The sequence below is a fragment of the Melospiza georgiana genome, chromosome 3, assembly GCF_028018845.1.
Source record: "Melospiza georgiana isolate bMelGeo1 chromosome 3, bMelGeo1.pri, whole genome shotgun sequence".
In the NCBI taxonomy this organism is placed as follows: Eukaryota; Metazoa; Chordata; class Aves; order Passeriformes; family Passerellidae; genus Melospiza; species Melospiza georgiana.
Window position 1 is genome coordinate 100,967,043 of NC_080432.1, and position 13,076 is coordinate 100,980,118.

The 13,076-nt window shown below is 36.9% G+C and overlaps 1 protein-coding gene across 1 annotated transcript in view; it reads left to right on the forward strand.

Annotated features, from left to right (window-relative positions):
• FAM83B (family with sequence similarity 83 member B) overlaps positions 1-13,076 on the forward strand; it is a 44,399-nt gene that overhangs the window by 27,785 nt on the left and 3,538 nt on the right. The window contains exons 2-3 of the mRNA XM_058021292.1: positions 3,304-3,468; positions 12,070-12,194. Of these exons, the coding sequence (XP_057877275.1) occupies positions 3,304-3,468; positions 12,070-12,194 (290 nt within the window). The remainder of the gene's footprint in view (positions 1-3,303; positions 3,469-12,069; positions 12,195-13,076) is intronic.

Below are 13,076 nucleotides of genomic sequence, written 5' to 3' on the forward strand. Positions count from 1 at the left end.
TGCATTGTGGAAAACAAATATGCTTTGGAAAAAAAAGGCAGTTTGTAAGGAAACCTCCTGTATGACATTATAGCTTTCTGCCTTGAGGAGGTTTTCTTGACTCAGGATAGTATTGTTATGCCTAAAAGAAACAGGATGTGTGGAATAGGCAATTTTCTGATGTATTTCTGCAGTTTGAAATATATCAGTTTTTCTTCCTTGCTGGAATCCACTGTTGTGTTCTTGTAAGTACCAGGGTGAAAATTAGCTCTGCAATTGCAAAAACAAAAGTGAAAACACAGCAGTGAAATCTTTTCTTCCAAAGTGATGCAGCAAGTAACTAATCCTGCAGCTGTTTTTGCAGCTTTAATTAAAGGTAGGTACACATTATAGAATACCTCACTGAAGTAATTTCCTAATCTTGGTCTCCCTAATTAATCAAAACTTGGAACCTTGAATACCATATTTGCTTTGTCTTTTCCCATGTGCAATACTCTCTTCTGCTGCAAAATATGGAAACTGGGGAAATATACACACACTCCTATTAAAAGGAGAAAAAAAAAAAAGTTTAATACATTTAAAGGTCAGACTGTTCCATGACCTTTATGGAATCCACTCTTTCTGAATCAAAATCTATAGTTTATGCTCAGACCTCTGTTTTGGTTTATGGAAAGCAGTATGCAGAAGTTACCTTATCACTGTTAATGACTTTTTACATATTGTATGTGTCATATATATATATTGTATGCATTGTTCAAATTTGGCACTCCAGCAGCCAAGCCTAATTATGTTTGTGTTTAATAGAGTGTTGAGTGTGGCTAAGAGTAAATGGGCAGCCTAATGAGGATATTCAACAAGAGTCACCTCTGGTTTGTAGGAAATGCACAAATGGATGTACTTGTTTCAGTGGACAACAGTAATGAATCCATTCAGGATTTTTTCCTTACGTTTAAATTGATCCTAGAATGCAATGAGCACCCATTTCTTGAAGATCTGAAGAAAAGAAAATTCTAAGAAGAAATTAGGGAGTTCACAGGAAGGGATAAACAGGTAATGAAACAGACTCAAATTTGAGAACAGGTTATTTTTTGGTCTTTACCTACCATACTTGATCTGTCTTGGCATTTTTCTTCTCAGATACAAGGGAAACAAGATAGATGAATAAATAGGGTTGCCTGTTCAGTTAACACTGTATCTCAGAAACAAGACCAAGCAGAAGGTGCAGTCTGAAAGTGATGAGATCCTTAGAGTCAACATAAACATTCATGTTTTCAGTCCTCAGATAAAGAAACATATTCTGTACTGGAGAAAAACACGCTTAGTGTTTAGGTTTTACTTTCAAAAACTCAGTAAAGGAAATGAGGTAGAGCATTGGCATGTTACCTAAGATTTTCAAAAGAATGGAATTCTTTGATGCTATTCAGTTCCTCTGACTGGTGGATTTGTGAAGACTCTTTATTGCCAGGTGACATGTAATGAAGAGGCCAAGTTTGTTCCTTTTCTCTTATTCGGGAGTTGTCTTTTTACTTTTCTAGTTGTTTTCATTGTTTTTTTACTGTTACTTTATGTAAGTCTTCTCTCATTTATATTTCTAGTGATTTAATTACATGTTCAAAATAAATGAAGCTTTTAGTTCTAAGCAATTGGGATTCAAAAAAGATAATTTGTACAACTGACTGGAGACATAATTTTTACCTGGCTGTGTGCCACAGCATTTACCTGTGTGAGGTAAATATTTCAGGTCTAGAATAGGATGAGTACTTGCAACTTAACAATTACACCTTTAAAGTTGATGTATAGGTAGTTTAAAATCAGTGAAAATGGTAAAAGCTGCTCTGATATCTGTGAAAGGTTTTATTTGGTTTGAATTTGCACCTAAGACATCTCATTGGAACTTTCCATGAATATACTAGTGGATAAAAATAATACCTTTACAAGTTACACAGACCCTGGTTCTTCCTCTTATTTCCTTTCACGTTTCAACAGAAGTTCTTCCCAAATTACTAAAGTTATGTCAACAGTACAACATTTATATATATATATATATATCCAAAATACCACTAGAGGGACATTGCTTTACCAAATCAGACACGCTTGCTTTATCCCTGTGGATTGAAGGGTGTTGGTAGCTGCTGTTCAGCATGCTGATCTTCTTGAGCCAAGCTCTCACAGGCTGAGGACATTTTGTCCTAGTAAGAGTGCCTCCAGCTCTTCAGTGTCTGCTTATTAGCTGCTTCCAGCTCTTGAGCCATTAGCTTTAGAGAAAATAATGAAAGACTGAGAAGCCTTGTCTAAAGTAATTTTATTTGATTTTTTTTTTAATGCATCATGGAATTGTATTTTGAGTGTTTTTCCACAGCATTTGTATTGCTGTTTTTCCCTCCTTTCTGGGAGGGAACCCTTGCTGAGTTTCCTTTTCCCTCATAAAACCAGTCACTACACACACCCATTGTTTAACCCCAGCCAGCAACAAAGTTCCACACAGCCACTTGCTCATTCACCCCCTTGGTGGTATGGAGGAGAGAATTGGAAAGAAGTAAACTCTTGTGGGTAGAGATAAGAACAGATTAATAATTAAATAAGTAAATTTACTATAGTAAAGTATATTGTTACACAGAAAGTAAAATATTATAGTAATAAAAGGATACTATTGGTATTTGTAACAATAATTGTAAGTAAAAGGATAAGAGAGAGAGAGAGGGAGAGGTAAGGTCCAATAAAACAAGTGATGCACGTTACAGTTGCTCACCACTCACTGACCAATGCCCAGAGAGTTCCTGAGCAGTGATTGGCCCCTCCCAGCCAACTCCCCTCAGTTTACACTCTGACCATGACATTCTGCAGTGTGGAATATCCCTTTGGCCAGTTTGGGTCAGCTGTTCCTAATTGTGCTTCCTCTTGGTTTCTTATGCACCTGCTCACTGGCAGAGCATGGAACACTGATAAGTCCTTCACTTGGGATAAACACTACTTAGCAACAACCACATCAGTTTGTTATTAACATTATTCTTGTGCTAAATCCCAGCCACAGCATGGTACCATCTATTAGGAACAAAATCAACTTGATTCCAGACAAAACCAAGACAACTAATTTTGCTGGACTTTGGTACTTATGGCAAACGTCACCCTGATGCTCACTTGATTTCTCAAAAAGAAGATCCAGTGGTCTTCAAAGCTTTCAGGTTAAGTGGAACTACATAGGAATTAGAACATTTTAATGTGTAAAAAATATTCGTGTATTAGCTGCTCAGTGCAGGCTTCAGTGAAGAATTCTATATATGATTTATGCAATACAATAATTTGTGTCTTTCCTGTTTGATTCAGGTCATTGCCATTGTTATGGATATGTTTACAGATGTGGATATTTTTAGAGAAATCGTGGAAGCATCTACTAGAGGGATTGCAGTGTATATCCTGCTTGATGAATCGAACTTCAGTCACTTTCTGAAGATGACAGAGAAACAAGGCTGTCAAGTTCAGAGGCTCAGGGTAAGGCATACTGTCTTCCTTTGCATGAACATTCACTACTTACTCCTCCACAGCCCACTGAAAAGTGATTCTTATTGGAAGAGTGGGTATTAAATACTGATTTTTCAAATTAAAAACCAGATGTAAATAGGTAAGCTCTCAGCAGAACTTTCTCTATAGATATATATATATTTTTAAAAGCATCTTTTTCAGGTGTCAAAACAAGAGCATTTCATAGAATATCATCACTTCCATATATATTTTATAAAATATTTTTCCATTATTGTGTATTTAGGAATACTGAAAAACTAAGCTTCTTTTTATCCTTTCTCCTATAGTTGCCTGCAAATAAAGTCATAAGACTTAGATAAATTTTTGTACTTCATTTCATGATTTCTTCTTTAAGGTTCTGCATTAAAATACTTCAGGAGGCCCAAGATTTATTTTTGTAGTGTTTTCCTGAAAATCCATATTTCCATGTCTGTGCTTTGTCGTATTCCTTTTACACATTAAATATGTAATTCTATCCTGTAAGAGAGATTACAAGACAACATTTACATTGTGATGAGATGTCCTGCACTGCCTAAAGGTTTATCAGGGATTAGAATATAAACCATGAGCTGCACTGAACTGACGTAAGTGCTTCATAAATACTTGTTGGTTTACTGTACTGCTGACAGTACTAAAGAAGTTCCAAGGATGTTGTCTAAGTCTTTTTGCAAAGTTCTGAGCACTGCCTTAACTCATAGTTCCACTTGAAATCGCTTGCCTCTGTAACTAGTTGAGCTTCATTCATGCCAGTCAAAAGTATTGTAAAAGCTCTTTGTAGCAGCACCTGTTCTAAGAACCAAGTCCAGGAATCGGAGAGAGATGTGGAGTATTTGTGAGGATAAAGAGGACTTTTTTGGTAGATGTTTGGAGCAAACTCTGTTTTATACCCTTTTTTATTCTGTAGCGTTGACTTACATCCTCAGAAGTATTCCCGTTCTACTTTCCATGCTTGTTTCTTTGTCTCTGGTTGCCTAAAACACAGAGTGATGGGAACTTCTGAGGAACAACCACCAAAACTGTGGTGTTTTATAAACACTGGTAGTGATTGCCTTCATGAAGTCAGTATTTGGCAGTACTTCCATGTTCTGGAACTTGAGATACCACCATTTGCTGATTACTTGGGTTAATTATGCCATAGAGGTTGCCAAAAATGGTCTATGTCTATATATGGAATGAGTTTTTTCCTTCCAAAATTAAAAAAAAAAAAAGAATTAAGCCTGTGTCTTTCAAGTGATGTCTCAAAAATGCCATCTGCATTTTCAAAAGATGAAAACTGTTTCCATGAACAGTTGTTTCAAAAGTTTACATTCTTTGGATTCAAGGTTCTCTTTTTAAGGCAGTTTTATAGACTTTTAAGTATTTATATTATGGTTTAAAATGTAATATACATAGATCAGAGTGGATTTTGTATGGATTAGTGGGGATTGGAGAGGTTTGTATGTAGCCTCTTCAGTGACACTGTGTTTTATAGATTTCTGGATTTTGGTGGGAGAAATAAAATACATCTTTATTCTGCAAGGTTAAGTTAGAATACTTTAATCAGGAAATAAAAAATATATGCCAAAGAGCTAAGTAATAATCCTGTTGTGTGCTGAGTTTCCAGTTTAGCTTGTAATAAAGCTGTTCAAATTAATGGTCTTCTCAGCCATGGGCTACTCCCAGTGACTGTTGCTCTGAGAATAGCAGTTTACTACTCCTCATATTAACTCCTTTGCCTTTTTAGAGGATAAAAGGGAAATGCAGGTGACTGTGAAAGAACAGCCAGTATTTTGAAGATGTTTTCTCCCTTTCTCTTTTTCACATTACTCAAGGATCAGAAAAAAAGATAAACATCTTCAACTTTTTATACTCTTGGCTTCTGGTTTTGCCCTTCTATTCAGTGAAGAGAAGGGCAAGAAGAGAACAGAGCTGTGTGGGTCTATTCTTTTTCCTGAAAATGTAGCACCAGCAGCATTGGTCTTGTTCTTGTCTGGCATGATTTGGTTCAGTCTTGTTGGAGTATGGATGATGCTTCTTAGTCTTTACACTTGTGATGAGTTTTCTGCAAAGTGTTTCAGACTCAACACCTCTGTCTCTTTTTCTCTCCCTTTGAATCAGTAAAAAACCTGAAATGCAGTAATGAAAAATACTGTATTTTTTAATTCACAATTACAACTAAGTAGTCTTCTGTATGGAAAAGAAAGAGGATTTTGTTAATAAATCTTCATTAAATGTCTGTGCAGACAGTTTTTCTCATCTGAAGTCTGACTCCAAATTCAGGGCATATTTTCTTCTTTTTTGAAACATACAGCTGAAAAGTGGATGGACCATATATTCTGTTGTTATTTTGTGAATTCCATGTAGGAAACTAGGAAAACAGGGGTTACTAGAATAATTTTTAATCTTTCCTGCAGCATCTTTTCATGAAGGTTGTTTCTTAGTCAGTATTCATCTTGACATCACATCCATCAGTGAAGCCTGAATAATTCCTTTCCTGTACTTTCCCATTATTCTTTTCTAGTTTCATTCATTTTCTGGCTGTACTACATTTGTCCTCAGTAATTAATTGGCTTGCTTCTTTTTTTTTTTTTTCTTCTTTTTTTTTTTTTTTTCCTCTACCTAAGCTTCTTTCATTAACTTTGTCCCTGGTCTGACTTACTTGGTTAGCAATTCATTTGCATAGAGAGATGAAGAGTTGTTACAGATTCAAACATTTTTTTTCCAGGTGATTTTTCAGAAACTAATAAGTAATTTTTTTTTCTGCTACTGACAGGTATTTTACTTGATATGAGGTGAGACGGTGGAGGTTCTATGCTCTGGAGGAGCCTCTTTTTTTACTTTTCTGCTAATAATGAAGAATCATTTTGCTACAGGAGGATATTGAAAGCTGTTTGGCAAGACCTGTTTATTACCTGATAATCCTTAATATTTTTAATAAATTGAGGGAAAGGGAAAATTAAACCACTAATTGATTTCACTTTCCTTCTGTGAAATCTACTCCCAGATATGCAAGTTTAAATACACAGTAGAAGCTGCTCTTGAGACCTGCTTGCAGCCTGTTTTTTCTACTAGTGTTACCAAAATCATCAAAAATTTTCCAGTACTTCCACATCTAAGGCAAATTTGGTTATTGAATAGGCACTTGCAGCATGATGTTGTACCTGTGGGCAAACTTCTGTGATAAGGACCAGACTCCAGTCAAGTCTTGAGTGGTCATTGAGTCATATTCAAAGTCAGAATAGAAGCAAACTTGAAAACTCTTTCGCATTTGTACAGCACATATGTGGTCAATAGCTACTTTTTAAACTGACAGTCTGTCACAAGTGGAATCATCCAGGGATCAGTTCTGGGCCCAATGCTGTTTAATATCCTCATAAGCCATCTGGATGAGAGGATCAAGCCTACCCTGACAGAGGTTGCTGGTGATACCAGACGGGGTGAATAAGTGGGCACTTTGGAAGGGAGAGGCACCCTGCAGGAGGGCCTGGATTAGCTCCAAGAGTGGGCTAGCAAGGCCCTTAGGAAGTTCAGGAAGCATGAGGATAAACTCTTGCACCTGGGGAAGCATAATCCAGGCATGCAGCACAGGCTGGGATATAACCAGCTGGGGTTCTGCCCGTGACAAGCTCAGTGTGAGTGAGCAGTGTGCTGCTCCTGCCAGGAAAGCCAGAGTGTGCTGGGCTGCATCAGCAACAGCATCACCAGCAGAGATGAACAAGTCATTGTCCCACTCTGCTCAGCACTTGGAATAGTGGGTTCAGTTTTCATCCCCACTATGTATAAAAGATGTGGACAGGCTGGAGAAGGTCCAGAGAAGGGCCACAAAGATGATCCAAGGACTGGGAAGCTGCCATGTGAGGAAAGGCTGAGAGAATTGAGTTTTTTCAGCTTTGAGAAGAGAAAGGGAGACCTGATCACTGTGTTCTAGTAATGAAAGAGAGGCTTCAAAGAGGCTAGAGACTAATTTTTTACAAGGAGTCACGTGGAAAGGAGGAAGGGTCTTGGGAAAAAATTACTCCTGGAGAGATTCCAAGAGGAAACTCTGTCACAGTGAGAACAATCACTGTGTTCTCACTGTGAAAATAATTGAAATAATTTCCTCAGGGTAGTGGTGGATTCCTCAACACTGCACACTTTTAAGACTCAAAGGCAGATGCTGGGCCATCTTGACCAGACTGTACTTTGGCAAAGAATGGTTGGATCAGATGATCCTTGAAGTCCGTTCCAGTCTGATATTCTATCATTCTATGACCTGTTTTGTTGTACTAGAGAAGAGAGGCACAGGACAATAAATAATTATAGTAATGAGGAACAATATGAAAAATTTGACTATTTTTCCTTTAAAACTGTTAGGCTAAATATTAGGTAGACGTCCATTTTCTTCTTTGTGCATATTCTTGACAGCAAATACAGGGCAGGTAATGGAACACTGATAAAAGCAGTGCCTACAAATAAAAAGTGCTGAAATTAAATATTTGAAACCAGTATATTCACTGTACCTAGTTATGATATTGGAGAAATTTTACTAAGGAAAATAAATGTGTAGTGGTGAATAATACTTCAAAATTTTAAATCATGCTTGTGTGGCACACTCTGGAATGAAAATGTAAAGAAAATGTGCAGAAAATGTACAGAAAAGAGGGTTAGAGCTTGTTTCTTGTTCATCATTGAGTGCCATTTAACTGGATAGCACTGGTGGCTATTCTTAAACTGCAGCCACTGGATGTTTTAAATGTTCCTGAGTGTCCTGTAAACTCTTGGACAAGAGAGGAGATCCATTTGTAAATGAGTGATTGCAGTGATGCTGTGATGAGTACACTGCTGTTAGGACAGTCCTATAGCCTGAGAATGAAACCAGGCAGGAGTTCCATCCTGCCCAGCATTTCATACCAGATGGGGTTTGTAATTCACTATGTGTATGCTTACTGCTTCTAATCCCAAGTGAAACGCATCATTTCCATATTCCAGATATGGTTTGGGTGATTTGGGATTTTGGGTGATTAATAAAAGCGTGCATTCCTGGCACCTTAATTAGAGGGTTTAGAGCTGGTGAAGAATGCTGCATGAACTGTGCAGGAAAAGGAAGTGTTATGTGAGAAAGGTAAGCATGATCTCTGCCACTTGTCACGTTCCCATCTGGTAATGGATGACCTACCAAGGGAAGAAAAGAGTTCAGAATCAGGGAATAGGGATAGAAAAGCTACAAGGGGAGAAATACTGAAGAGGAGGTAAACAAAAGCAACAGAGTGACTACAGTGACTACAATTTTTTTTAAAACCTCCCAGGAATTTAATGTAAATAATTGTATTCCTTTTTTACATATGCCTAGTTAAACTTATATATCAACTTATGTGTACCTAAGGCAAAGCTTTTTTTTGGTGTAGTATGGTAATTTGCAAGCCATTAGACTTGGTTGTGCCTCCAGCATTGATTCCCAAATTATATCCTGTCCAATACTGATCAGACATTATCTAAGTAACATTTAATGTGTTCAACTGGCATGTCTTTAGGCCAGCATTACTTGTTATGGGTACTTGAAAATGTATAAGCTGCTCTCAAGTTACCTTTTTCAAATTATAATGACATAAATATGATTAAATATAATTAAATATGTCTGAAATACACATGTAATTATGTGATATATAGAACTGGGTAAAACAGTCATCAAAGTAAATGCAAATTTCTTTACTAATTCACAGGATCTTATTAAAGTAAGGGGTAACTATTATGGTTATCTTTAGAATGGGTAAATTTCAGGATTTTCTTCTTTTTCAGGAATTAATATTTATGTAGTATTTATCTTTCAAATAAAAGCTTTTAACATAATTAGTTGAAGCTTGAATAGCTGCTGGTGAAGAAATTTTTTTCTTCAGGGCTTGTTCAAAGTTCAACAAGATCACTTTGGAAAAGCACAAAAATTGATTTTCCTCAAGAAGAAAACTTCTAATTGGAATGCAGAAAACTTAAAAGACAGAACATTAGGTTGGCAAAAGTGATTAGCAGTTAGAGAAGCAAATTTATGTTAAACTGGCATTCAGTAATGCAAATTGGGTTGTTACTAATTCTTTTGTAGCTATTTCTGAAAATAGACCTAAGTATCCACCTGTATTTTTGCTTTTAAATTTTTTACCTTTTAAAATGTTACAGCACTTCTAGATAATGCTTCTTGTGTTTATCTATTTAAGAGATAAACTTTATGTTTTATATTTGCTAGACATGTTTTACATTTGCTAGATATATAGCTCACGAACAAAAGTAGTTCTTAAATGCTGTCTTTGTACATTCTAACTGAGCTGAATTGAGTACATTTTAAGGGAGTTGAGCTTTTTCAAAGCTTGACAAAAATGCAACAGAAAAACTCTCCTAGCAGTGAATGAAGTTTAAGCAACTTTGATAACTTGAGTTAAACCCTAATTTTCCAACTCAGCAGCTTTTAAGTGTAACTCTTGCTTCTGTGTTTGGATTTTTCATTTGATAAAAGTTTCAAGAAACCAACGCTGAAATATACACTGATTTAGAAAGCATGTGTTATTTGGAAATGTGCTTTCATATCATGGATATTTTATCCTAATTTTTGAATTTTCTGTTTGGAAAGATTAAGTTAATTGGATTGTAGTAGATGCTATCTTTAAAACTCCTACAGCCTCTATCTGCCAGAACTTCATATGTTTTAGGCAAATGTAGAAGTGTTCCCATAGATAATGAAGGCTTATGTCACTGTATTGCAAACTCAGTCTCACTTTATAGACTGGAATTTGTAAGTTTGAACATCTCTACAGCTTCCTGAGAATGGGAAGTGAAGGAGGAGGTGCTGGTCTCTTCCCCCTGGTATCCAGTGGCAGGATGTATGGGAATGGTGTAGCTCACCACAGGAGTTTTAGAATGGACATCAGGAAGCACCAAGGGAGTTGTTAAACAGTGGAACAGGCTTCCTAGGGAAGTGATCGATGCCCCAAGCCCATCAGTGCTTGAGAGGCATTTGCACAATGCCCTTAATAAGTTGCTTTAACTTTTGGTCAGTGCAGAATTTGTCAGGTATTGGAGTAGATGATCATTGTACCTCCTTTCCATCTGAGATAGTCCAATCCTATCCTATCCTATCCTATCCTATCCTATCCTATCCTATCCTATCCTATCCTATCCTATCCTATCCTATCCTATCCTACCCTACCCTACCCTACCCTACCCTACCCTACCCTACCCTACCCTACCCTACCCTATTTATTTAATCATCCTGATTTTACTGGAATTACCATGTACACAGTCTTTTCCATTTGCTTCATGAGCAGCCCTTCCACCTACAGCTGACCTTTAGAGAGCACATGTGCTGTGATCTGCAGCCTGCCCTTGTGGCAGTCCTGGTGAAGTGTGACATTCCTGTCTACTCACAGGTCTTACATGCCACCATTTCCATATGTACAGAGTATGTAGTAATCATGTAGATTCTTGGTTTTTACTGCCAATGCTAAATTATGGATTTTACTCCCACTGAAAAGCTTAGGGTTGCTAGAAAAACTATTCCAAGGCTAGAAACTGCAGTAAATATTGTGATCATTCACAGTTATCTTCCAAGCTGCTTTTATCTCTTGTGAAGCATTTTGTCTAATATTTACATGAAGTAGATGCTTGTAGGTTGGTTTGCATTGAATATAAATTTTAGATAGGTAAGCACCTTTTGTGTAACAATTTCTGTTAAATGTGTCTTTTTTCTACATCCCCATAAGAACTTGTGGAAAATTGTTATTAGTACAGTCCATGAGGTATAGTAAAAATTTCTTTCAAATTTTCTATTTCTATGAGCATAAAAACCCAAGAGAGAGAAAAATTACAAGATGCTGACTTAGCTGAATCAGTTTCATCAGTAGTCTGGGATAAAAATTCACCACATCTTTGAGATCCAGTGTGGAAAATTTCCCAAGTGCCATTTACTGCGCTTGCATGAATAAAGCATAAAGTTTAATAGAATTCAAAATCAGATGCTGCATTGAGTTTGTGCTACCTATGCACGTTGTGTTAGTGTCTCTGAATTTAAAAATGGGATTGATCTCATGGTGCAAAGCTGACAGATAAATTTTATTGGTGGTAAATCTGCAAGGGATTCTAGCACCAGGTGGTATCATTCAATGGATGGTCTCGGAGTAGGGAATAAGTATTCGTAGACACAACAGCCTTGTTCAACTAAAATAAAAGTGATCCTGGCTCTTTTAAGTGTTCTCTATGATTAGATTAGGTACTTGGAGATCATATAAACATGTGCATCAGCTGATGGAAAGAGGTTTTTTTTGCAGTGCAAAACCTCTCTCCCCTTGTTGAAGGTGTTTTCTGCCAGAACCTCTTTTCTGAAGTTGTCGCTATGGAAAAGCAGAATTTCATTTTCTGCGGCCTGGGGAATCTCATCAGTCTTGAAGCCAAAGCAGTAACCAGCCATTTTGGTCCCTAGGTGATAAGTTTGATCAGCATTTCATTCCCTGCAGAATTTATTAATATGTAATAATTTAACTTTTCTCCTACTGCTCCTCTGAATTTTAGCCCTCTGAATGTTAAACGCCCACTACAGTAGATGAAATAAAGTGTTTTGATTGTTTTTTTCAGAATATGAGGGTGCGGACTGTGAAAGGACAAGATTACTATTCTAAAACAGGAGCAAAATTCCATGGAAAAATGGAACAAAAATTCATTCTTGTTGACTGTAAGAAGGTCATATATGGTTCTTACAGGTAAGATTAATCACTGAAGTGTCTGTAGCAAGCCTGTCATTTCAGTACTGCTGCTATAGCAAGTTTTGGGCTTTTGTATTTGTGAAAATTCTTCTAGGGACTCGCATGAGTAAATTTGATTGTTTTCTGTAATTTAGCAAGATTTCATAGATACTGATTGCTAACTAGCCTAAGAGATCCTCTGTTCATTTTTCACAAATAAGAAATAAAGGATATGGGTTTTGCTACAGCCGAAGAGTTGTAAAAATAAAAAATCCTGATTTGTCTTATGTTTTCTGAATTATTCTTATTTAGCATTCACTCCAGAGAAGTGAGTGTCAAAATTTTTTCATAAGATAGTTCCTCCATGTAATAATCTTCTAAAGCTAACATTAGAGACTGATTCTGTGGGTCTCTAGTATATGATAGTCAAATTCAAAATTGTCCATGTCTCTTTCTGTGTTTGCCTAAGTTTCTGTATTCTGGTTTCCTTTGTATTTTCAGTGTATGTGAGGAGAACAGGCTGGAAGAACTTAACAGCCTTGCAGAGCTGGAAAAAACCTAAGTTAAAGCAGAGAGAGTCTTAACTCACACATTATTAAATATTTTCCTTCTTTTCATGCTACACTTTTCTCCTTTGCCCAAGTAAGTTAGTTTCTGCCAGCATAGTGCCTGGGTACCAGATCCACAGCCATTGCCTTTCACAGATTTCCACCACTGTAAGCTTTTGAAAATCTGACTTTTTATTTCCTCTAAGACTCACCCAGCCCCAAATTCAGACTGACACGTATAAATGGTAGTGAGGTAAGTGACAAGTTCATAAATGACTCAGGGTAAGAGACTGCAGGGACAGCCTGCATGCTTTGACATCTCCACACCACTGTGTGAGGTGACACTTCATAG